The sequence below is a fragment of the Colletotrichum acutatum genome, assembly GCF_030867785.1.
Source record: "Colletotrichum acutatum strain CBS 112980 chromosome Unknown BDZ83scaffold_93, whole genome shotgun sequence".
NCBI lineage: Eukaryota > Fungi > Ascomycota > Sordariomycetes > Glomerellales > Glomerellaceae > Colletotrichum > Colletotrichum acutatum.
The window spans coordinates 150,049-173,313 of NW_026849087.1; the positions used below are offsets into that span (position 1 = coordinate 150,049).

At 51.8% G+C, this 23,265-nt stretch overlaps 9 protein-coding genes across 9 annotated transcripts; 5 read left to right on the top strand and 4 right to left on the bottom strand.

Moving 5' to 3' along the window:
* Positions 1-1,733: 1,733 nt before the first annotated feature.
* Positions 1,734-2,985, bottom strand: BDZ83DRAFT_458937 (uncharacterized protein). Its single transcript, XM_060503218.1, has 2 exons — positions 2,383-2,985; positions 1,734-2,315 (listed from the first exon to the last, which is right to left on the bottom strand). The coding sequence occupies exons 1-2, from the start codon at positions 2,878-2,880 to the stop codon at positions 1,806-1,808; spliced, it is 1,008 nt and encodes a 335-aa protein (XP_060361666.1). The 5' UTR covers positions 2,881-2,985; the 3' UTR covers positions 1,734-1,805.
* A 902-nt stretch (positions 2,986-3,887) lies between these two features.
* On the top strand, positions 3,888-6,541 carry BDZ83DRAFT_631694 (uncharacterized protein). The gene is made up of 4 exons (XM_060508916.1): positions 3,888-4,242; positions 4,305-4,789; positions 4,851-6,184; positions 6,264-6,541. The coding sequence occupies exons 1-4, from the start codon at positions 3,983-3,985 to the stop codon at positions 6,474-6,476; spliced, it is 2,292 nt and encodes a 763-aa protein (XP_060361667.1). The 5' UTR covers positions 3,888-3,982; the 3' UTR covers positions 6,477-6,541.
* A 243-nt stretch (positions 6,542-6,784) lies between these two features.
* BDZ83DRAFT_631697 (pyridoxal phosphate-dependent transferase) lies at positions 6,785-9,141 on the top strand. The gene is made up of 4 exons (XM_060508917.1): positions 6,785-7,071; positions 7,150-7,440; positions 7,503-7,547; positions 7,611-9,141. Exons 1-4 carry the CDS (start codon positions 6,997-6,999, stop codon positions 8,736-8,738), a joined length of 1,539 nt encoding a protein of 512 aa, XP_060361668.1. The 5' UTR covers positions 6,785-6,996; the 3' UTR covers positions 8,739-9,141.
* Positions 9,142-9,187: 46 nt separating this feature from the next.
* Positions 9,188-11,503, top strand: BDZ83DRAFT_631699 (pumilio-family RNA binding repeat domain-containing protein). Its single transcript, XM_060508918.1, has one exon. It carries the CDS (start codon positions 9,275-9,277, stop codon positions 11,432-11,434), a length of 2,160 nt encoding a protein of 719 aa, XP_060361669.1. The 5' UTR covers positions 9,188-9,274; the 3' UTR covers positions 11,435-11,503.
* A 1,460-nt stretch (positions 11,504-12,963) lies between these two features.
* On the top strand, positions 12,964-14,398 carry BDZ83DRAFT_584987 (family 28 glycosyl hydrolase; the record flags this gene model as incomplete). Its single annotated transcript, XM_060505812.1, has 3 exons — positions 12,964-13,320; positions 13,384-14,094; positions 14,177-14,398. 3 exons carry the CDS (start codon positions 12,964-12,966, stop codon positions 14,396-14,398), a joined length of 1,290 nt encoding a protein of 429 aa, XP_060361670.1.
* BDZ83DRAFT_785656 (cytochrome P450) lies at positions 14,138-16,469 on the bottom strand. Its single transcript, XM_060515635.1, has 5 exons — positions 16,242-16,469; positions 15,974-16,146; positions 15,671-15,914; positions 15,241-15,600; positions 14,138-15,172 (listed from the first exon to the last, which is right to left on the bottom strand). Exons 1-5 carry the CDS (start codon positions 16,420-16,422, stop codon positions 14,544-14,546), a joined length of 1,587 nt encoding a protein of 528 aa, XP_060361671.1. The 5' UTR covers positions 16,423-16,469; the 3' UTR covers positions 14,138-14,543.
* Positions 16,470-18,491: 2,022 nt separating this feature from the next.
* Positions 18,492-20,108, top strand: BDZ83DRAFT_722032 (uncharacterized protein; the record flags this gene model as incomplete). The annotated part of the gene is made up of 7 exons (XM_060512427.1): positions 18,492-18,635; positions 18,694-18,930; positions 19,070-19,178; positions 19,239-19,356; positions 19,425-19,489; positions 19,552-19,604; positions 19,665-20,108. 7 exons carry the CDS (start codon positions 18,492-18,494, stop codon positions 20,106-20,108), a joined length of 1,170 nt encoding a protein of 389 aa, XP_060361672.1.
* Positions 20,109-20,129: 21 nt separating this feature from the next.
* On the bottom strand, positions 20,130-20,888 carry BDZ83DRAFT_743255 (uncharacterized protein). Its single transcript, XM_060513134.1, has 2 exons — positions 20,615-20,888; positions 20,130-20,482 (listed from the first exon to the last, which is right to left on the bottom strand). The coding sequence occupies exons 1-2, from the start codon at positions 20,816-20,818 to the stop codon at positions 20,336-20,338; spliced, it is 351 nt and encodes a 116-aa protein (XP_060361673.1). The 5' UTR covers positions 20,819-20,888; the 3' UTR covers positions 20,130-20,335.
* Positions 20,889-21,402: 514 nt separating this feature from the next.
* BDZ83DRAFT_584992 (2OG-Fe(II) oxygenase) lies at positions 21,403-22,802 on the bottom strand (the record flags this gene model as incomplete). Its single annotated transcript, XM_060505813.1, has 3 exons — positions 21,403-21,896; positions 21,952-22,058; positions 22,132-22,802. 3 exons carry the CDS (start codon positions 22,800-22,802, stop codon positions 21,403-21,405), a joined length of 1,272 nt encoding a protein of 423 aa, XP_060361674.1.
* Positions 22,803-23,265: the final 463 nt, after the last annotated feature.

Below are 23,265 nucleotides of genomic sequence, written 5' to 3' on the forward strand. Positions count from 1 at the left end.
GGGTATTGCAAATCCAATCAGCCAGCCACACTGTACCTCTGGCTGCTGCTTTCGGTGACTCTGTGCAGCTGAGGGATCGATCGTAAGTTCGTAACCCAGACTGAAGCTAATGGATGTGATAGTGATATCAATTCAGTTTAAGCTATCCTACCCGATGCAAACCATATGTGGCGTGCTGCTTATCAAGGTTAATTGCTTGATTGAGCTGAGTGCATTATACTTTTTCACAATTAGTGACTTGATTTGCAAGCCATGTGAACTACGCCTTGCCCTGTTTCTACCACCAGACAGCTCACACTCTTCCGGGCAGTCAATCAAAGTATTTGCGTGTAGGAACTCGACCTCTTTGACTAGTAAATCAATCAACAAAGCCCATGTGGCTGGCTGGGTGTGGGGTTTGCTGAGTCTGGGCCAGCCTGTCTTAAATAATGTCTCCCGAAGGTCTGCGCCTCAGTCTCTCCAATGCTGATGGGCAGATTTCTCCGAAATGGTCCTCGCGATCTATGCTGTGTGATTGACTTGGAATCATTAATCAACCCTTATCCAAGCTGCTTCGAGGTATCAACCCCCGCTTCAAGCAGCGTCTCGGCACCTTTACGCGCCAACGATCTCCGTCCCGTGGCTGGCTGACCGTTGACACGCTGCACGCACAGCACTAGCTCAGGAAGCGACGCCACTTCCGTATACCCGGTCCCTCCCCGCCAGCCGGCCTAGTTCCCTTTCTAACTGCAAACATGTCTTAACACAGACTCGCATTTCTATCACTCGACATATCCCATCATTGTGGGTCAACGTCAGTACAAGAGTATGTATTCCTATGAGGGGTGATAGCGAATTATATCATCGTCGAACCCTATAGCTCTTACTCCCGCGCGTCGAAAATTAAGGATTCTTTCGAAGTTAGAGAATAACTAGACAATCATGTGCTGACGTCGACCCGTAATCGAAGGAATACCTATCAGGCCTCATGGCGATTATCTATAGTACCTACGTATATTAGCCAAGGAATCATTGGTCACTGCTTGTTATTGCAGGCCTGATGATAAGGCTTTCTGATCACCAGCAGAAGCTGCCATGTAGCGTACAGGCCGCTGTATTCACCTTCTTCGTATGTGAGACTGAGCCGATATACCTGCTAAGTGTTGAGGCAAGTAAGGTAGACTAGCGTCAACTCGAAAGCATCGTATGGACAGCATTTGCCAATCTCTTCACGGCGAGTTCAATAGGCTGCGAGTTTGGTCTGATCCAGGGAACAGGGATCTAGTATCACGCGATAGGCCGAATAAAGCGATCGTTTTCGGAGGGATTCATTATTCTTGAAGTGAAGAGTACCGAACTAGCGATGATGATCCCATCATGGCAGACTTCGGAAGGCTGTCACAGCCGAGACGGTCTATATATGTCTGAACTCAGCCAGCCCCAGGGCTTAGCGAGCGACAGTCCGTCTGGGCAAAAGATGACATGGTAAATGACCCCGGTTGAAATTTGACAAGAAACCGTAAACAGAGGGTTTTGTTCACAGCTCAGGTAGCCACCAGAAGATAATTTGAATTTTCAGCTAATTCAACCTGCCAACAGCTTTTCGTGCGTGGATGCCTTCGTAAATCGCCCCGAGCGCCGACGGCCCGAGCCGCGGATGCCTAGATACTGCATTGATTCTGCACTTTGACTTATGGCACTGGCATCAGCTGCCCAGCTCCTACGCATTTGGAGCCCTTGACTTATCCTCGTGGCAACCGCTCATTCTTTCGTCTCAGAGGTGAGAATCAAGGAACAAATTCAAAATTGAAATTAGCATGAATAGACTAAAAGTCGACATCTTCCATGGGAAGGAACTTCCTCTCCTGGTGGAGCTCTTCCACCAGAGCCTCGCCCAGTGCTTCGCGCATCCGCCTCTCAATGTTCTCTTTGAACCGCTGGACATCCGGATCCTCATCCACTTGTTCCACTCTCATGTGGATCAACTGAACCACATGGCGTAGAATGTCATCGCGGGAGGTGTCGACATCGTTGGTGCTGACGTGGTAGTCAAGCGTTCTAGTAGCCACCCAAGTCCGTTCGATGATCTTTCTGTCCTTGACGATCTTCTCGTACTCAGCATTCATCTGCCAGAAGAGATCATCCAAGAGCCTTGTAAGCTCCTGTACCCTTGGGGTCAAGCTCTGCAGATTGTAAAGGTTATTCCAGCAGTCATTCTTTTCCCTATTGGCATCTTCCCAATTGCGTTGACAGGCATTGACGTTTTGCTCGTTCACCCAGACTTGGTGATCGATATCTCCGCCCCCGCCAAAGAAAGAGGATACGTCGTACCAGCCCTACATATTACAAATAAAGGTTTAGCAGATAGCTCAAGTAATTCTGTTATATACCAAGGCCGCTTACATCTTTCTTATCCCTCGCATCCCTCAAATTTCTTTCAGCAGTCACAACACTCTCGGAGCAGCTCCTGAACGTGTCTTCGGCCCTTTGGAGCGCGCCTTGTGCGCCAAGGGCCTCCCCACTGATATTATTGAGGAGTACCTGGATATCATCTTGGAGCTGCTTATTTTCCCCGCCGTACTGAGTCGTATCTATGAATTCCTGACCGATACGGTCAACGGAATCTTCGCAGGACTTGGCCAGCTTGTGGAAGAGCTCGATAGCAATAGGGAGCTGCGGCACAGCGTCTTTACCGACAGGCGAATCGCCATCCGCTATCTGCAGGAGTTGAACGACTAAGGTCTCAAGTCCCTCAAAGGCGGCATCATTGGCCTTGTCTAGTAAAGCGGCAGCTTCACTGAATAGGGTACCATCTTCAGCACGCTGGTCATCGAGACGTTGCCGGAACGCGTGCGATTTGGCCTGAAGATTGTGAAACGAGTCAAGATATGTGCTGTACATTATGACTGAAGAGAAAGAGAACTCTGAAGAATAAAAGTGTTCAAAATCAAGAATACAGGATGATAGATCTTGGCTGTGTGACTGAGCGATGATCCCCTATTAAGATCCCAGGGCTGGAGGCCTGTCCAAGCAAAGTGCTTTGAGAACAAATACCAAACCATGGGACTAGATCATTCTCTGAACATCTCTCACAGATAGTGATCCCTTCTTGGCAAGTTAGCGGCGCGATGGAGAACCCTTCCTGCAGCTTTGGTCTGTCAAGCCACTATCACATCGCAACGCTGGAGATATTGAACTCAGAACACGGAACTCGTCAAAAGTCGCCGCCGCTAACTTTCACAGCGCTCCCCTTTCACCGGTCTCGGCCGTAGGAAGCCGGAGAAAGGTGGGTATTGTCTTGCTCAAATACACTAGTTGGCTGAAAGTCTCTGTGACAAGCTTTTAGTCAAGAACTGTTTTCAGAGAGTCATTGAGCAAAACCACTTCAAGTGATGATCTATGGCTGGCTGAAGAATCATTGGAGGCATGTTTATCGAGATAGCGGCGCGGAAAGAACCGAAGACGAACTGTTTTCATGGGGACTTTCAGCGAAACCAATTCATGCGGTGTTCCCTGGCTGGCTGAAGAATCATTCAGGGTAGAGTGATAGTGATAGTGGCGCATGAAGGGATCCAATTAGCAGTATATGCATAGTTATGTATTAGTGGCTGGCTGTACATGAAACGACAGACCCGATACTTCCGCACCCATAGTGAGAATCGACGGAGGATATTGAACCTGGCGCTTGTACAGAGAGATACCAAGAGGCAGGAAACAGTCGACACTTGGACCGCAAGTCGCGAAGGTCTGGACTTCCCGTCATGCCCTAGTGGTCTGCTTGCGTCGAAGGCCGAGTTGATCGTGATAGATTTGCGTAATTGGAGCTTCTAAAGCATGAAATGTTAGACAGGCTCGTTGTTAAGTATAAAGAGGATACCTTTGCTCATCGATCTCACTCCCAAAAGGCTTTTTAACAACAACCACTACCCATTACCACCAATCTTAACATAAATTTCCATCCCCTCTTCAAGAAATCCTTTTTCTCCGTCTCATAACTATCATTATGTCTGCTGATAGTCTTGCCAAGGTTGAAGCCGCTCAACAGGCTGTTTTGAAGAAGACTCATGGAGGCAAAGCGGGAGCCCAATTTGTTCAAGAGGTCAAGGAGTCTCTTCTTTTCCAGTACAACTGGAACGAGCTTCTGTCCGCAGCTCCGACTGCCATTACATTGGTTGGTGCTTGCCATGTTGCCGCGGCTTCACCCGAAGCCGCAGCTATTAGCTTGGCCGACGCTGTCCCAGCTGGAGGATTCAAGTATTTGCGGTTTGCTCCCCTTACTTAGTTCTCCAAGTATCCCGCGACAACAGCGACCTAACCATCTCTAGTGTCGCCGCCAAACCAACCCTCAGAGCCTGTCTGGTATTTATTGCTGGGGAAGGTGACAAGGCATTTCGCATTGCGGGAAGCAACATGTCAGCCATTGCCGGCACGTCTTCTGAGCTCATAGAGACTGTCACTCGCACTGTCAAGGCCATTCAAGGCCTCCCAGACACTCAGCGCAACTTGACGAACGAGCTTGTAAAGTTGCGAAGAATGTCCAACAATTGCCTCAGCTATGCCCAAGATACCGAAAAGGCCTTCGATACCTGGCTCCTAGCTGTTTCAGAGTTCCATCAAGCCTCTGTTCAGAAACACGGTACCACTGAGCAAGAGTCGCAAGACAATCTATCCGCTAAGCTACAGGCCGAGATCGAGGCAAGCTACACTAACAAGGAACTCGAGAAGGCCGACCAGGCCTCTGAGGAGATGAAGAAGTCGCTTGCGAAGCAGGAGAAGGCATTTCAGGCCGCCAACGACGCCGTGCCATCTGGTAACTTGACTTATTCTCATTAAAATACCATAAGTATAGTGCTAACAGAACCTTTTCGCAGCTTGGGAGACCTGCGCGATGGGTGCTTTGACTGCTATTACTTCGGCAGGACCATCGCTTGTCGCCCAGGCACTACCTGCCATTATCAATGCCGCGAATCCCATGTCTGCAGTCAATGGAGTTGTAAGCGGACTCGCTCAAGTTGGTCGCCAGGGTGCGCTCAACGCTCCGGGTGCGCCGCCCATTGCCCAGGCTCTTCTTGGAGGCCAGCAAGGCGCCCAGCCTGGCGCCGCAACTCTTCAGTTCAACGACGCAACTCCTGAGACTGACCCTGCTTATGTCGCCGCCCCTCTTCTTGCTCCATTCATGACTACGCTCTTAACCTATCTTACTGCTGGCGAAGGCAACACCCCTGACTGGTCAAAGTTCAAGGACCAGGCGTCTAAGAACGGAGCCGGTACCGAGGGCCTCACTTGGCTCCTCAGCAACCTGCAGATGCAGCAGAGGTCTGCAAAGTTGGGTACTGGTGCACCCAGCACTGAGCTTGCCGCCGCCTTTGACTCCAGTATCGCCATCGTCGAGGAAATCAAGAAGGAGGTCGCCAATCAGCAAAAGCTTAGCTCCGCAAAGACGAACCCAGCCTCCATCAAGAAGTGGCAAGATGCCATCACCAAGGCGAAGCTCACTGTCACCAAGCTTGAGGCTACAGCAAAGTCGTTCCCAGGCTCCTCATCTAACGCACCAAAGTTGAACAATATCTCTGTGGACAAGAAGGACAATAGCGCCGTCACTGCAGCCCTGAACACCGCCACCGAGAAGCTTGCCCTCAATCAGAAGGCCCTAGAGACCGCCCAGGCCAACTACACAAATGCTGTAGCAGCTGCTGCGGAGGTTCAGAAGAGGCTGACTGGTATTCAGACTAAACTCAAGGGCATCGAAATTGCCGGCGCGGCTCTCGAACGCGTCAAAGAGATCTTGATTGAGTGCATCGCCATTCTGGTTGAACTCAAGGTGCAGATCAGCAAGCTGACTACCTTCTTCAATGCTCTCTCTACCATGGTCAAGGTCATCATTGAGACCAAGGTGAAGAATTTCGACACTGATGTCACAGCCATCGGCCAGGAGGCTTCGCAGAGGGGTATGCTGAAGCTCAATGACCTCGACATCGAGACCATCTATATCTCGACCCTGCAGATCAAGGCATACTTTGATCTTCTGCAGATGATCTGCCAGATGTATACCAATGTACACGCCAAATACGTCAACCCGGGCCTTGACCTTCTCACGGAACTAAGCAAGGTCACAAAGACTGCTGAAGAGATCGCTCCCAAGCGCGACCAGCTCAATGACTTCACAGATGCTGCGAATAAGGCTATCAACGAGCTTGTTGCCCAGGTGAGCCCTCATGCCTTTTGGTCTAAGAGAATTTCCACATCAATGAACATCACTGACATTGACATCTTCCTCATAACAGAAGCAGCAGGAAATCTCCGACGGCCTTCAGAGCCGCATCGACGCAATCGCGGAGCAAACAGATATACTACACAAGGTCGGCGTTCCCATGCCTGCGGCTGGCATCATTCAGGCCATGAGGACTGGCGGCGAGGTGATCAAGGATGCTGTCAAGGACAACCTGCCCAGCGGTATGCGTGTGGAGCAGAATGTAGATGCTGCGTCTGACTTTTGAGTGGAGTATTGGGGACTTTGAATATGTTAGGGGTGAAAACGAAAACAAACATTTCTTAGAAACTGACTTGCTGCGTACGTGAGACTTGGGAACGTGATCGCGGAGACGCTGTTAACCCCACCACTCCATCTGTCAAGCTCCAAACACTAGATCCTTGTCATGCCGTACACGGCACAGGCACTCGGCGATTGCGGGCTAGTTTCCCAGCCGGGTGGGTAAAGGTGGGCTCGCGCCACTTTGCTCCGATGTGCCGTCATCGGGGAATAAACGCCGGCTGTTGAAGAATTTCTCCAAACATTATTACTCATTCTGGTTGGAGACGACATTGGAGATCATAGAGTGGACCGAGCAAGCGATTCGAAGACTTTGATATACCGACAATCCATTCCGTTCGGTCCAGTTTGAGCGGTAGTTTTGACGAAACTTTTACTGTCTGAGCTTCTGACATTTTTGAAAGAATTTTCGAAACTTTCTCAGACTTCCGGTGAAAGGGAAGTTCCAATTTCTCAGCACAACCACGATGAACGGCACCAACGGCACAAATGGGCACCATGCAGTCCCACAGACGCTCAAAAGAGCCGAGGAAGTAGAGGATGTAAGTATTTCAGCATTGTAAGCAGTCGTGCATTATCCCAAACATCCGACTGACCTCCCTGCCCCCCCTGTTCAATAGCTGCTCGATGCCGTCAAGGGTCTGATCGTCCCGTACATCAGAGCAGCCGATGAGGCAGCCGGCCAAAAAGCCAACGGCTACACATCCGTCGACATTGAAGGCGTCCCCAGCAATGTCTTGGTTGACACGCAGAAGCCCGAGGCATTGGTTGAAAAGTTGAAGCTGTCTCTCCCCGAGGGCGATGGACTCGGTAAGGAAGGCTTGCTCGATGTCGTGCGAAAGATTCTTAGGTACAGCGTCAACACCTGGGACCAGGGCTTCATGGATAAGTTGTACGCAAGCAATACTCCGGTATGTTCGCAACCCTTTTGGTAGATGCGCGGTGCCCTGGATAGAGCTCTGACTTTTCACAGGTTGGCGTCGTCTCTGATCTCGTTCTATCTGTCCTTAACACCAATGTAAGCTCATCTTTTCCTCCTGCCCCCCTCTCTCGGTGAGTAGTCTTTGCTAAGTGAACCAAGCTCCACGTCTACCAAGTCTCGCCCGCACTGAGCATAATCGAAAAGATCACGGCACGAAAGTTTGCAAACCTATTCGGCTTCAACGGCCCCCGCGCCGGCGGCGTCACCTGCCAGGGCGGCAGCTCCTCCAACCTGACCTCCCTCGTCGTGGCGCGGAGCGCCCTCTACCCCGAGACAAAGGCATCCGGCAACGGTTCCCACGACTTTGTCATCTTCACCAGCGCCCACGGCCACTACTCTGTCGAAAAGAGCGCTCTGGCTTGCGGCCTCGGCGCGTCGAGCGTGTGGGCCGTACCCATTGATGCCGCCGGACGCATGATCCCCGAAGCCCTCCGCGAGCTCGTCGTCCGCGCTAAGGCGGAGGGCAAGACGCCCCTATACGTCAACTCGACGGCCGGAACGACGGTCATGGGCTCCTACGATCCCTTTGAGGACATTTCGAGCATCTGCAAGGAGTTTGGCCTCTGGTTCCACATCGATGCCAGTTGGGGAGGATCCGCCATCTTCTCAGAGAAGCAAAAGGCCAAGCTCAAAGGATCCCATCTGGCCGACTCGTTGACGGTCAACCCGCACAAGATGATGAACGTACCCGTGACGTGCTCGTTCCTGCTCACGCCGGACGAGAAGGTATTCCACAAGGCAAACACATTGCCTGCGGGGTACTTGTTTCACAGCGTGGACGAGGCCGAGGACGTGTGGGACCTGGCGGACCTTACCCTCCAGTGCGGACGTAGGGGCGACAGTCTGAAGCTGGCGCTGGCCTGGATCTACTACGGTACCGGCGGTTTCGAGCGGCAGATTGACCATGCTTTTTCCCTGGCAGAGCAACTCGCGACTTTGGTGCAGAAGAGCGACAACTTTGTCTTGGTCTCGTCGAACCCGCCGCCTTGCTTGCAGGTCTGCTTCTACTATGCGCCAAACGGCCAGCTTGCAGAGGAACCCGAGGCGAATACAAGACGGACTAGCGACATGGTCCACAAGCTGATACAGCGCGGCTTCATGATCGACTATGCTCCCGGGGAACGAGGTAGCTTCTTCCGGGTTGTCGTCAACTGTCAGACCCTCCAGGGAACCGTCGAAGGCTTGGTTAAGGCGCTACTAGAAGTCGGCAGGGAGATTGCGGCGTAAGTGCTAGAGAATTATGTAGCAAAACGGTGCAATTTAAGTATAAGGACATCGAAGAATGATGTCCCAGATGATAGACTCAGCCGAACCAATGCCAGCAGAAAGTCCACAGACGAGATTCTACGTGCGCGATGTGTTCGGGCGTGAATGGCGCTACCTGTGGCCGAGACAAGATTGGAAGACAGAAGAATCAAACAAGAACAGATCTTACGAGTGAGAAGAGCTAGAAAGCATCTTTTAGGCATGAAATTTGACCGAGAGATAAGAAGCACTGAAGCGATCCCAGAGGGAAGATGGAGGAGAGGTTTCTGGGGAAGCAGGGGTGATAGACCTGGATGTGGGGCAGGGATAAGGTCAGACTAAGGTAAGGTACCTTAGGTGGTGGGGTGGATACAGATAAGATAAGATACGAGATTAGATAAAGGAACCCAAAAGTTTTTTTTCTTGAGGTACTCGTCTCTCCAGTGTTCGGTACGACGAACCCGCCTAATTCCCTAGCAAAATACCTTTCGCCTTGCAACCTCCAGCGCTCAGTCACAATGCCGAAGCCGAGAACGAAACGTCAAGCGATTCGCGACGAGCGAAAGAAGAAGAGGAGAGAGGTAGACGAAGAGAATTACGAAGCGAACAAAGAGGGACGATCGTCGAAGCGCAGGCGGGTCGAGGATGAGGAACAGGATGGCGAACAACAGCCCGCCTTCGACGATGCGGCGAACGACCAGGAGCAGTCGTTCCGTGGCAATGGGCCTGAGGTGGAATTCTTCGGAATGCTTGCCGACGAGGAACAGGAATACTTCCGCCGCGCCGACGAGCTGCTCGCATTGAACCAGTTTCCCTCGTCCGAGGAGCGCGACGTCTTCCTGCAGAATGTGTACAAGGAAGCGCGGGGCAAGGAATTGAAGTTGGCCAGCAGTCAATCGCTTTCACGACTCATGGAGCGTCTGATAATCCTTTCCAACACGAGACAGAAGAAGCAGATTTTCAATGCTTTTGCCACTCATTTCTTGTCTCTGGTACAGCATCGATTTGCCAGTCACTGCTGCGAGAAACTATTCCTCGAATCGGCACCCGTTGTGACACAAGAGTTGGGAGGTATCGTGCCGGAACCTAAGGCGGACGACGAGATGGATACTGAGGAGAACGGCGAGCCGGCGCCTGAAAACACCATGGAGGACCTCTTCCTTATGACCCTCGATGAGTTTGAACAGCACATGGGATTCCTCCTGACGGACAGATTCGGGTCTCATACCCTGCGCGTGCTTCTGGTTGTTTTGTCTGGAAGGCCACTGGACGACGCAGCTACCAAGTCGATGCTGAAAAGCAAGAAGAAGGAGTACATTTCCGTCCAGGGCGCCACAGCAACCGCAGACGAACTCACTCACCAGCTGAGGGCCGTTCCCGAATCCTTTACCATGGCCACCAAGAAGATCATCCAGGACGCCGTCTCCGGTATGGACTTCACCGCGCTGCGCGTGCTCGCCAAGCACCCTACGGGCAACCCTCTCCTCCAGCTCCTGCTCGAGCTCGACATCTCCCTCAACCACAAGAGCGACAAGGAATCCGCAGCATCAACGAAGGACACCCTGCTGTACAGGCTGTTGCCCGATGCACCTCAATCCTTGAGCGACGAGTCATCGCAGGCGGCAGACTTTGTCAACAGCATGGTGTACGACCAGATCGGATCTCGCCTCCTCGAAACGCTCCTCACAAACTGCCCCGGCAAGATCTTCAAGGCGCTTTCTCGCAACTTCTTCGGCGAGCGCGTCGCAACCTACGTCCGCAACGACATTGCCTCGTATCCCGCTCTTCGCGTTCTGAATCGTGCCAGCAAGGACGACCTCGTCGAGGCCGTCAAGAAGATCATCCCCGCCGTGCCCCTCTTGGTGACCAAGGCTCGATACAACGTGCTCAAGACCCTCTTTGAGCGCTGCGAGGCCCGTGGCGCGTATGAGGAGAAGAGTGCGCTCACAAGAGCTCTCACCGACGCGCTCGGGTCCAACCCAAGGGACGTGGTGCCGAAGCTGTGCCACCTTGTCGAGGAAGAGCCCGCCGCCGAGGACAAGAAATTCCAGCAGGATGGCCCGCAGAACAAGACTGCCGTCGCCAACCACGGTTGTCAACTTGTGATAGCCATGCTCAAGACCTCCGGCAACCCCGTCAAGGTCGCCCAGAAGTCTCTCCTCGCCACGCCCCCAGACCTCCTCGTCAAGCTCGCAACCACGTCAATGGCGTCAATGACCGTCCTGACGACAGCCCTCGCCACCCCAGCCGCCCCCCAAAACGAGTTCTTCCACAAGGCCCTCGTCGGCGCGCTCGCCCCGCACGCGGCAGAGCTCGCCCAGTCGCAGTTCGGCCACAACATCGTCCTTGCCATCATCGATGTGCCCTCCCGTGGCACGGACCGGTCGATCCCGTTCCACGTCAAGCAGACCATCATTGGCGCGCTGGCGGAGCATGAGAGGGCCCTGCGCGACTCATGGATGGGCCGCAGCGTCTGGCGCACGTGGAAGGGTGACATGTGGAAGACGAGGCGGTCCGACTGGGTCAAGTGGGCCAAGGAGGTGGACGGGCCGGCCGAGGAGACCAAGCTGAAGCCGTGGGAAAGGAGAAAGTTGGATCAGCAAAAGGGACTTCAGCCGAGACCAGCGGCCGCCCCGGTGAGGGAGAAGGTTGAGGTGGAGGAGCAGCAGGAAGAGTGAGACGCGGCATGTGTATGATACCCGGCACCAAATCATTCATCGAATGTAATCCAAAATATTGAACTGCCTAAACTTCAAAGCCCAGAGAGACATGTCTCTAAGATGCTTAGTTCGTTACCTATGACTTGCACGCCTCTCATTATGAATCAAGACACATAGAAAAGAATCGCAGACGCTGTTCTCGATATCAAATGCCAAAGAAGGACCGGGGCAGCTTCGACCACGCGGGAAAGAGTGGGGCGCCGAGACCGCCGAGCCGGGCCCGGCCTTCTCAATCTGTCGATCCAGATGGAGTTCCGGCTTGGCTTCTTCGATGCCTATGACAACAAGTCTGTTGGATGAAACTCACATATGTGGTCTATCCAACCGACGAGTTCCTCCTTTGGACCTAGGAAGTTTTGGCAAGAAGTCTAAGAAGCTCGAAACCGAGATTTTCTGAACAACCACTTGCAGTCTGCTCAGGTAGGCCATTGAGTTTTCCTTCCATCAGACCGACAAAGTGACAATGGCCTAGAAGTAAGCCCGGCCCCCTCGCTGGCCGCTGACAGATCCTACCGCGGTACTGCTCATCTGGGATCTCGTGGCACCCATGCAAGCTGAAATTCAAAATATAGACTGCGTCCAAAAGCTTAGCCGGAAATTGCTCATTGAGATGGCACAAGGTTTGATTAGTTCACCCTATCTTAGATTGACCAGGTGCATAGGGCTGCGTCTTTCGATATGACTTGTCGCACCACGCAAATTGACGAGCAATGCCAATTATCTAACTAGCTATAAATTCTGCCAGCGATAATCTTCTCGTCTCTTCCCAACTGGCATTGCCTTTGTGCTCCTGATCATACGCCAAGTTTTCACTTCGCAGAACATGAGGAAAAGAGCCGCAGGGTAGTGTGCCGCACATCCGGCCCTGGTCCTAGTCAAGCGCAAGTTCGCGCGCGGGGATCACTAATACCAACAGGACCGAGTTCCAACACGTGCGGAAGATCTCTTTTTGCAGCTTGCAAGGACTCAATTCCATAGCGCAACTCGCAAGGTCAGTCGAGGAAACGGGTAATAATTTTCCATCCAATCAGCCTCATCGGTGGATCGTCTGAACTCGCGTTCGTTTGCCTATCCCCCTTTTGGGACCCCATGACTCCTACACTCCCCTCTCCCCTCCGCAATTGAGGCTGCTTTTGCCCACCGGGACCAACGTCAGTAAGCCGTTAAGATTCGGCCTCTCCTTACCTGATACTAGTCTCATCTCCGCAAAAGACCACCACCATCCCGGGAATCCCAACCCAACTCAAAAATTTCCCAGGAAAATCTGCGGGTGTGCGTTTTTCGATATGTTCTGACCCGGGAGACCGATGTCACCCTTCCTCTCCATTGTGGACCCCTCATAATGAGAGGGTCCCACGACTCGGGGGCGAAGCTTTGAGATGTTTATAACAACCTGGCTTAGCCGCCGTGATAGCTTGAATCGCTACTGAGCTGCTCACACTCTCTGTCAACGTCAACTCACGGTCTCTACATCCCTTGCCGCCGCCATGCTGTACCGTAACCTGCTGCCATTGGCATTCTCTCTCGCGACCCCCGCGCTCGCGCAGACGACCAAATGTGTTATTTCGCCATCCAGCAATGCGACATCGGACGCGGCTGCCATCGCCGAGGCGTTCACCAAGTGCGCTAGCGATGCCGAGATCATCTTCCGTGAGGGCGTCGAGTACAAGGCCTACGAGCCGATCGTCGCCACCAAGCTTTCCAACGTTGTCATCACCGTCAACGGCAACATTACTCTGCCCGAGGACATCCCCACCGTCCAGGCCCTCGTCTCAGCCAAGGGCGGCACGCTCACCTGGTTCCAAATCGGCGGCACCAACGTTCAATGGATCGCCTCAACTGATGTATGTTTTCTGACCGTAATACCCTGACAAAATCTCATCGATACTCACAATATCCCTCTACAGCCTCACGCCGGATGGATCAAGTCCCACGGACAAGCCTGGTGGGATGCCAATAAGCCCGGCGAAGCCGGCACGCCCAACCGGCCCCATCTTATGCAGTTCAGCGTCACCAACGGCGTCATGAAGAACATGAAGTCTCTCAAGCCCATCGGCTGGAACTTCTCCATCAAGGGCAAGAACATTACAATCTCCGACACCGTCATCGACGCCCGCTCCGAGACGAGCAGCTTCCCCTTCAACACGGACGGCTTCGACGTGGGCGCCACGGACGTGACCATCACAAACAGCAACATCTTCAACGGCGACGACGCCATTGCCATTAACGACGGCGCCAACAACGTCCTCTTCAAGCACGCCACCATCGGCTTCGAGACCCACGGCATGAGTGTCGGTTCTCTGGGCTCAAAGGTCGCCTCTGTGGCTGATGTGAAGAACATCCGCTTTGAGGACGTTGATGTCCACGGCGGTTTGTATGCCGCACGCTTCAAGAGCTGGATCGGTGGACAGGGGTTGGCGAAGAACATTACCTGGAGCAACATCCGTCTCGACAATGTTACCTTCCCCATCTTTGTCACGCAGACCTACTTCAACCAGGCCAGCGCCGGCGGCGACAGGCCCAACAACTCGTCCGTCATGATGGAGGACTTTACCTGGGAGCACTTCTCCGGTAGTATCAACACCAACAACCCCGGCGATGGATCCTGCACCACAAACGTAAGTCTTTCTTTCACATAACACACACTCTCAGGTTTTACAAATTTGTGATGAATACACGTATGCTGACAATGAAATGTAGCCTTGCTGGTACAATGCTGGACTCCCGAATCTCACCCACACCGAGGCCGTCATCATTGAGTGCAACACCCAAACGTCATGCAAAAACTTCCAGACCAGAGACATCAAGCTCCATCCCCAGAGCTGCGGCGCCCCCAAGCTCATCTGCATGAACGCGATGCCGACGCTGAACCCCAACCTCGGCTTCGAGTGCGCCAACGGAACATTCGCTCCCACCGCATGAGAAGACTTTGCGTGTGTGTTGTAGCATAGTAATAGTAATCAACCTTCAGAGTACATTGACTAATCTTTCGATCCTCTCTCATGTGCGCAAGATGAGTGTGATACTCACTCATGTCCCATTTGACAGCCTCCACTGCAATACTGCCTCACGACTTTGCGGCTCTGCGCCTCAAGTGACAGACAACACCCTTCGTCCGGTAAAACCACCGCGAGCTCGTCCACCACTTCTCATTGGGGTCCACAAGCTCAATTTCGAATCTCGAGATCAGCGACGGGACAACCTTGTACACCTCCATCTGACTCAAATTCCTTCCAAGACAAATACGCGACCCCCCGCCAAACGTGATATCAGCCGCGTTCCACTGCCTCATCCGCAGCTTATACGCCTCCTCGCCCTCAGACTCCTGCCGCAGCCAGCGCTCGGGGCGGAACTCGTCGGCGTCCTCCCCGTAGACACTCTTATTGCGGCCCACAATGTACGGGTTCATGCCGACGAGGGAGCCGCCGGGTACGACGGAGCCGTCGGGGAGCGCGAGGCCGCCTTCGGGGACGATGCGCTCCATTGTCATGGAGACGGCTGGGTGGTAGCGGGTCGTCTCGCGGCAGACTGCTTCGAGGTAGGGGAGGGCGCGGGCGGCGGAGTGGGATGCCGGCTTGTCGCTGGGGATGTTGGCTACAACTTCGGCTTCGAGACGCTTCCAGATATGGGGGTTCTTGAGGCAGTAGTAGAAGAGGGCGCGCATTGTGATGGCGGTTGTGTCGGCGCCGGCGATTACTACAGTCTTTCGTTAGCAATGCTCCTATCAGACGAATTCTAACAGCCAGGATAAGGAAAGAGCTCACGATTTAGCAGGAGATACCCAATGATCGTACCCTCATTGACAATCTCAGGATGCGTTCCCTTGGAATCGATGAAATACTGCAGGAAATCCGGCTTCTCAGACGTAGAGTTTGTATCTTCGCCCTTGAGGCGCTCAGTCATGTTCTCGACAGCTATCCTAGTCACGTTGGAGATGTTTGGCGGACCCAAAGGGTAGACCGGGTTCTTGTCGAGCCAGTAGTCCATCCACGGCATCTGTCCGCAGAGACCCAGGTAGTCGATCGACTGGTCTCCAATAGCCAGCGTGCCGTCAAAGTCGCGGCCTGCGTCCATGTAGCCAAACTTCTTGCTGAAAGTGACGTAGCCGAGGAAGTCCCATGCGTCTGCGATCCAATGTCAGAGAGAAGAGTAACAGACTAGTAATCTAAAGAATGGCGCCCGCCGAGTGCTTACAATATGCCAGCCAGTCGCCAAAGTCGCATTTCTTTCCCGTATCGACGAATCGGCTTTGAAGATGATCGCAGAACTCGTCAATGACCTGGTCCATGTGTGGCTCCATTGCGAGCACGCTGGGGACGGAGTAGTGCCGGACCACAGGTCTCTTCAATCTGGCGTGCTCGACATTGTCGACTTCGCTGAACATGTGATATGTGATCTTTCCATTGATGATTGAGCTGCTGTTCTGATAAAAGTTTGACTGTAGACGTACGGTTAGAAGCTTCGTGGTATATGGAGATTGTTTGGTAATAAACCTACCTTTGTCCACTTTCCGTCGGTGCTGTAGATGACCTTCACCAGCTCCGGAATATCGATGTCTAGGAGATTCGGGCCCAGTCGCACTATGGGTCCGTATTTCTCATGTAGCTTCTTCATTCGAGGGGCATAGTCGGCTGAGATGACTTGCCCAAGACGCCATAGATTGGTCCATCCTAGGGCACAGTAAGTGTTGGCACGGCGGATAGTTTCTTCTCTCCGGTGTATGGACGAAAAGTCTGTAGATAAGACCGGTTTTCACTGAGCTTACCTGCTAAAAAAGGACCAGGATATCTCTTCAAAGAAGAAGTCTGCCAGGATGCGAAGAACCAGAGAACGATGCCGATAGTAGGAGTGAGCAACACAATGCTCGCCTTATAGGATTGAGCATTCGTCAAGACGGACTCCCACGAGGACGATGTCCCGTTAGTAGTCGAAGACAGCGAATCCATAGCAATGAGTTCGAGCTGTTGCGGCCACGATCATGAGTCGAGAGGGCCCAGTCTGTGGTATGACAGAGAAAGGAGTGTAATAAATGACAGTCTGGGTATTGAGAATCAATGTGCCGTCCGGTTCTATAAGCGGGTCGGCAAAAACGACGAGAGAGACGGCGGCACCAATTATTTGTGATACCCTGCGTAGAGATAGATCCGCAGTAAGCTGTTGGTTGCAAGTGCAACGCTCCATGTTTCCCTGTATCATCCCGTTCGAGTTATTTGCAACTTTGTAGAAATGATATGCGGGGACCCTTGCTCTTGGCGGAGGGGCCATGCCGCCATACAGCTGTTTAATGTTGGGTCGAGATGCAATGGTACGATTGCTAGCACCTTTGCCCCATACCTTGTGAGGAGATGCGAGGCTTCTTACATGTGATGAAATGAGCTCAGGTCTTCGAAGCTGGTCAGGTTCTCAAGCCCAGCCACCCAAGCACCCCATCAATTCTCTTTCTCAAGATTGGCTGCAGCAATATTCTCAGCGGTCGCCTTGCTGGCTTATCAGTTCACGTTTCTTGCATTGGACCTCGTCCAGTCACGACAGTTAACGTTGTACATCCAATGACAGGTCGCTTGTACGGGTAGCAGCGTGGTGTAACGTTCGACCATCACACTCATGCATAATTGCATAGCATGGAGTGAGTGCACAGTACACCAATAGAAGGACTATGATTGGCTATGGCAAAACTCTTGACAACGGGCAGGGCCTTCCCGAGGATCTATACTCAATCTAGACTCCAGAATTCGAGCATAACTTTCAAACTGACGTGTAAGTTTTGACGGGCGTGGCGGCGGATGAGCGGGAGGCCAATTTCGCGACTCCTCGACCCTTTACTCCTGGTCCGCCATTCTGAGCAACCTTGGCGGATCTTTTGGACTTGGCCAGCCGGGGACCTGGTTCTTCAGTGGGTATCTTTCTACACCGGGTTTGAAACTGGTCTGCTCCGGTTCGCTTGAGAAGCTCGGTTGGTTCTTTCGTAGGAATTAGATTGTAGGGCTCAAACGCAGTTTGCCGGAGAATATGTTGTTGGTTCACGAGCGGAGCTAGGGGGCAAAATATCAACCAACATAGCGGATTTGGTGGCAGACGAGGACTTCATTACGTGTCTCCCAGCCGAGCTCGTCTAACACTAGGATGATGTTACAGGCAACAACCAACACGACAGGCTACGTGACTTCGCTTTAATGTCCAATGCCACTGGTGGCGACATTGACTGAAGGAGCTTTGATGTTTAAATGTCACTCACTCAAATTTTGTCGGTTATCTAGACCGCCACCAGATCATGTCTTGTAGAAAATCCTTACAGATGAAGGATATATTGTGCTTCATGGAAACCGTTGACTTCTCACTTTACATGAAGGTTCCCTAAACGCGCTGTGGAAGAAATTTTCCCAGAAGAGAAATGACATCTGGGCCGTTGGACCGATGGAAATGCACCAAGAACCTCCCTTTACCTTGGGAAACAGGGCCCCTGGTGACCGAAAATCAACAACTTTGTGTTTTCCCAGAGACTGGTTGTTAGAACATGCGGCAAAGTAACAAGTCCTGGACACTGGCGGAGTCTAAGGAGAGTCCCTATTCTTGTGTTGAAGCCCATGACCGGAAGTGTTGGCTGCTACCTACGAGTCGTTCAACCCCGCAGACAATGAGTGTACCCTAGTGCCTCGAAAATACTGTGAGAGGAAGTTTAGATATGCTATATTATCTTATTCAAAAGAACTATGTGGAGTTATGTTGGCCGACTGTTGGTTTCAATGTGATGTGATCACTGTCGAGAAACCACGTGCAGATCTTTGCAGCCATCTATTTGGTGCATTCACCTAGGCTACGGGAAATTTTTATTGCCAAACTCTTTCAGCTCATTAGAGTTGTAGCCTCTCTGTACGTGCTGTTATTATACTTTACAAACCTTCAGTTTTGTCACCAAGGTCGAAGGCCATTTGCAACACGTTTTTTCCGAAGGAGTTTACTCTATTTCTAGGGATCTAGGCTATCGTTTATTTCCTCGCCAATCTGCACCATAGCGATGGACGGTGAGGCCTTGTGGGCTCTGCCTGTCATGTGGTCTATGACGGGACTCGTTTTCTTGTTCCTTCTTCTACGTTTTTATATGCGCGTAGTTTGCCTCTCATCATACGGACTTGATGACCAAATCTACGTTGCCGCGTTTGTAAGTTCCCCTTCTCTTCGCGCACATCTCGCCCCAGGACTGACATTTGCCGCATCAGGTTTTTCTTCTTATCTTCAACATATTCACACACCTAGCAGCCAACCATGGTTTCGGACAAACACCGGACGAGATCGGAAACATTGAGGATGTCGTTCGAGCTACTCTGTTCGAATGCATTGGCCAAGGTTTCGCCATCGTGGGGATGGCCATTGCGAAGTGGTCCATGGGCTTTTTCCTGCTGCGAATAGTTACACTCGGGTGGCACAAGGTGGCTATTTGGACAGCAATGGTCCTTGTCGGACTTGCCTCTACTATTAAGTGAAATGAATGGCTTTATTGCTCATGTCTCTATCAGTAGTCTCAGCTTTGGACTTCCATCGAACAAAGATTGCCCAGTTCTTCAGGCCCGCTAACATTTACTATAAACAGCACAGGCCCTTTGTTTTTGGCTGTCATGCGTGCCCTTTGACTACATGTACGATCGCAGAATCGAGGGAGGATACTGCCCCATTGATACGAGGCCGACTTTGTATATTCTGTGTGGTGAGCTACATTTCTGCCGAGACAATGTGAAGAGTCAACACAGGCTGACCGGACATTCAGTGTCTACAATTCTTGTCGACACTTTTTTCGCGATATTCCCTTGGGTGTTTATCTGGAAGTTACAGATGCCAAAACGCGACAAGATCACTATCGCGGCGAGTATGAGTTTCGGGCTTTTGTGTGTTGACCAGCCCCTTCTTTCTGCACCGCCTAGCGCTTCATATGGTTGACGTTTCGACCGAGCAGTGCCGCAGCAGCAGGTATCAAGCGTACTGTCGAAGTAGAGGGCCTCTATACGGCAAATTACCTGAGTACACCTACCTCAAACACCTAAACTCAACAATCGTGACGAATACCGACGCATCTTTGACAGGAGACAGTGTGGGGTTGATTGTCTGGTCAGCTGCCGAGATGGCTATTACAATGGTAATTTCTACAAAGCAAGCCCCGAGACTCCAATCACCTTATAGGAACTGACCGTCACAGATCTGCGTTGGCATACCCGTTTGCCGGCCGCTTTACAAGCGTCTCTTTTATCGATTCACGTCCGAGAATGCTAACTCAGGATACCAAAAACAAAACGAAGAACGGTCCTCTTCGGTCCCGCTCCGCACGATTGGCGGCGGGTTGGTCGGCGGAGACGGTCGCCCTCTGCCTCAGAGCAAGACAGACACCACCAACAGGTCGGACACTGATGATCTAAGCTTCAAGGACACTTCACTTGGCATTAAAGGGTCCTCCACTCGCACACAAGTCAGCAGAGGCGATATACAGATGGAGAACACTTCGGATGAAGAGATTTTGGGGGAGGAGTTCCGAAGAAGCCAAGTCATGCAGACGGAGGGACGTCATTATGATAGGCATGGCGAACAAGAACCCAGACTTGGTAGCATACTCGTGACAGAGACTTACAACGTCGATCGGTCGTAAGTTATGCTGATGCTGGAACATGGATATATGGAAAGAGTACACGTTGCAGCAGCTGGCTAAACGCCGAATCTTGTCCTGTCTTTCATTGAGCAACGTTGGACTAGGAACTATATGACCCGTCCTTCTAGCCGTACTGAAGCATATTTCACAGACAACTTTGATGCTTCTCGCTGTTGGACAAACGGCCCGCTGTCACATTTATTTTCACGCCATTTTGTGTACCCTCATCAACCATCTTCCAAGGCCTTCTCAAGCTGCTCTCTAACCTTAGCCATACTCGATTCTCCGTCTTGAATGTTGCCCACTGCGACAGTTTTGTCCCTGGACTTGAGCCCTTGGGTAATAGTCAGGTCGGATTTGGGAATGCCCAAAACCTGAACTTGAGTTAGCAATCAGTAGCAAAGAGAACCTACATACCATGATGCGTTCCCCTTACAAAAGAAAAAAAAGAAAAAAAAGAAGGAAAAAAAAAATGAGAGTTGTTTAAAGCTGAATAGTACACATACCCCGCTGAGCAACTTCACGACGGCTTTATTAGCTTCGCCTTCCTTCGCTTGCGCTGAAACGCATAGCTCTACGGTCGCATCTGTGACAGCCGTGATCCCCTCGCGAACTCGGGATGCGCCAGGTTTAACGTGGCATTGTAGGTATAAGGTCCCCAATTGTGATTTTCTGGTGCCTGCCACGAATCGAACCGCCGATGATGCCATGCCGGATTGATTAGTTTAGCGTGAAAGGTATTGTAATGTGGACGTGAAGTTTGGGTGTGGTGGTGTGGATAAAGTTGTTGTGGAGAGGCAGATTCGGACGGAGAAGCCTAATTGGGTCTTAGAAAAGCATGCCAGGAGACGCTGTCATATGTGACACCCAACTCTAATATGCCTTCCCAACTTGTGTTTATTGGAGCAGAACCTTGACCAGGGCAGCAAGGAGCGTGTTATCTGAACTAATTCAACCGACAATTCTTCGAACCTACGCGATCAGATGAAAACACACTGAAGACTTATCAACAATTGAGTTCTTTGCCGGATCTTCAGCATGATTGACAAGAGGCACATCAAAGCTGGACGTAAAAAGTTCGCTCAAAACCAAACCTCAACTGTAGAGTTGTCACTAAACTTTCGAGCAAGTTTAATTGGCCTGGTTTCGCTTTCTTACATACTAATCTAGAAAATATTTGCTTGAAGGAGTGTAAATCAATCTGGTATTCCCATTGCTTTCCTTCCCCACAGCGTCAGGCCTGTGGGACTAAAAACCATTTTGTGTCGCTTGCTTCTGTTTAAGAGTTGTTGGCTTACAACGAAGTCTGTTGAGTCTGCTGCCCAGCATTTTCAACAGCTCTATCCACTGTATGCGGTTGAGATGAATGGGCTCGGAGCTCCTTCCTCTCGAGGAGGGCGAGGCGATTCTCCGCATGCATTCTCTTCGTAGTGATTCTCTCAGGGTAATTTCTCAGAAACATGTTGGTAAAGTGGGTGCCGTAGTGGATTCCCTCCTTGGGAGACTGGCCGACATCGTATCCTGGAAGAGGCCTGGCAACGGCCTGAAAGCTGGGCTCATGGAAGTAGGCGAAAGCGAAACGATCGCGGGTGTTCAAGCCAACCTTATGGGGAGTAGAGGGCAGATAGGAGTTGGTGATGTACTGCATGATATCACCGGGGAAGACTGTGAAGACGTTGGGAACAGGGGGCACGTAGTGCCACCGGTCGTCCTCCTCTGCCATTCCAGCTGAGCTCTTTTCCCAATTTGCGTAGTGCTCACCGTCGTATGGGGGACGGATGAAGAGGCCTGAATGGGTGTATTAGTTTCCGCCAAGTCCGACTCGCTCATGGCCATGACTTACCACCAACATCATCTTGGGCAGCAATGACCAACAGGCCATAATCCGTGTGAGAGCCAATGCCACGTCCAGCCTTGCCCTTGCCGTTGGTGTTGTGGGTAGGAGGGAATCTAGTAGGATAAGTGTTATTACATGTAGGCAGGTGTCTGAAGAGACTTGGCTGCTGCCATGATTGTGATTTACCTGAGGATACGCATGTGATGCCAGCCGTCCTGAGTCAGGTTTGTGAGGGAGCCGGCGGGGACATTCAGGCCTAACTCAGCAAGCTGGAGCAACTTCTCTCCACTCTCGCCAAGGTAGTCCATGTATGTAGTCATGGGCTGTTTCATTTCGTAGTCGGGCCATGGGGCCGGGCCGTGGCAGGGCCACTTTGCGCGAACGCGGGGCTCAGCAAGATCCAAGTCTTTAGTGACGGTGAAGATCTCAGAGTAGTCAGCGATGCCATCGGTAATTTCCTCTCCAGAGGCGATATAGCCCGAGTAACTCTGAGAGTCAACACATGCAGCTTTCTCGTCATGGGGCTTGGCAAAGAATGCCTTGCTCGAGGCTGTGGCTTCGTTGAAGATATGTTGCTGCTTGTCGTTCATCGAGACTTGAAGGATACCATCTCGGCGCCAGGCATCGACCAAAGCTTTTCCCATAGCGCGATCTCCAGGGCTACCTGTGACACGCTCAGGAAGTGTGAATGTCTCAAGCTGAGCTACTGTGGCTTTGTGCCCCGGAGGCATTGTTGCAGCCATCCGCCCGAGGTTGTGGTCTGTGACGGTTGCCAAGTGACGACTGTGGTGGCCAAGGGCTGACTTCCATGTCCCGCGGCGAGCAAGTGTGCTCAAAGACTTCGTGATGGCTGACATGATTGTGACGAGGTTCTGAATTCAGAATATTCCCAAGAGAATTTGGTGAAAGACAATATGCTGAAAGAAGATTGGTCAAAGACTTGAATTTCTTGATCTTTACAGCTTACTTGTGCTCTCTTTATACTTGGCACTTCACTCCCTGTGCCTCATCATAGCTTCTGCCAAGCGGCATTGGGTTGCAATTCACATGCCGGAGGCACGTTTCCATTGTCTCAAGGACTACAAAAACAACTTTAGGTTTCCTTCGGAATTGACGAGGTCTCGTTCATATCATATACTTGAACTTAATTCTATCCCATTTAGCAACAGAGGGGCGGTGCTTCAGACCTCAGGGAGTCTTGAGACATGCCTGTTCGGCATCGACTTTCCGTTTTAGCTGGTGTATCCCGCAGACGCCCAGGAAGCTATCTACGATGCTTGGCCTTTTCATGGGTCGGGGCACAATGTCTTCGGCGGAATA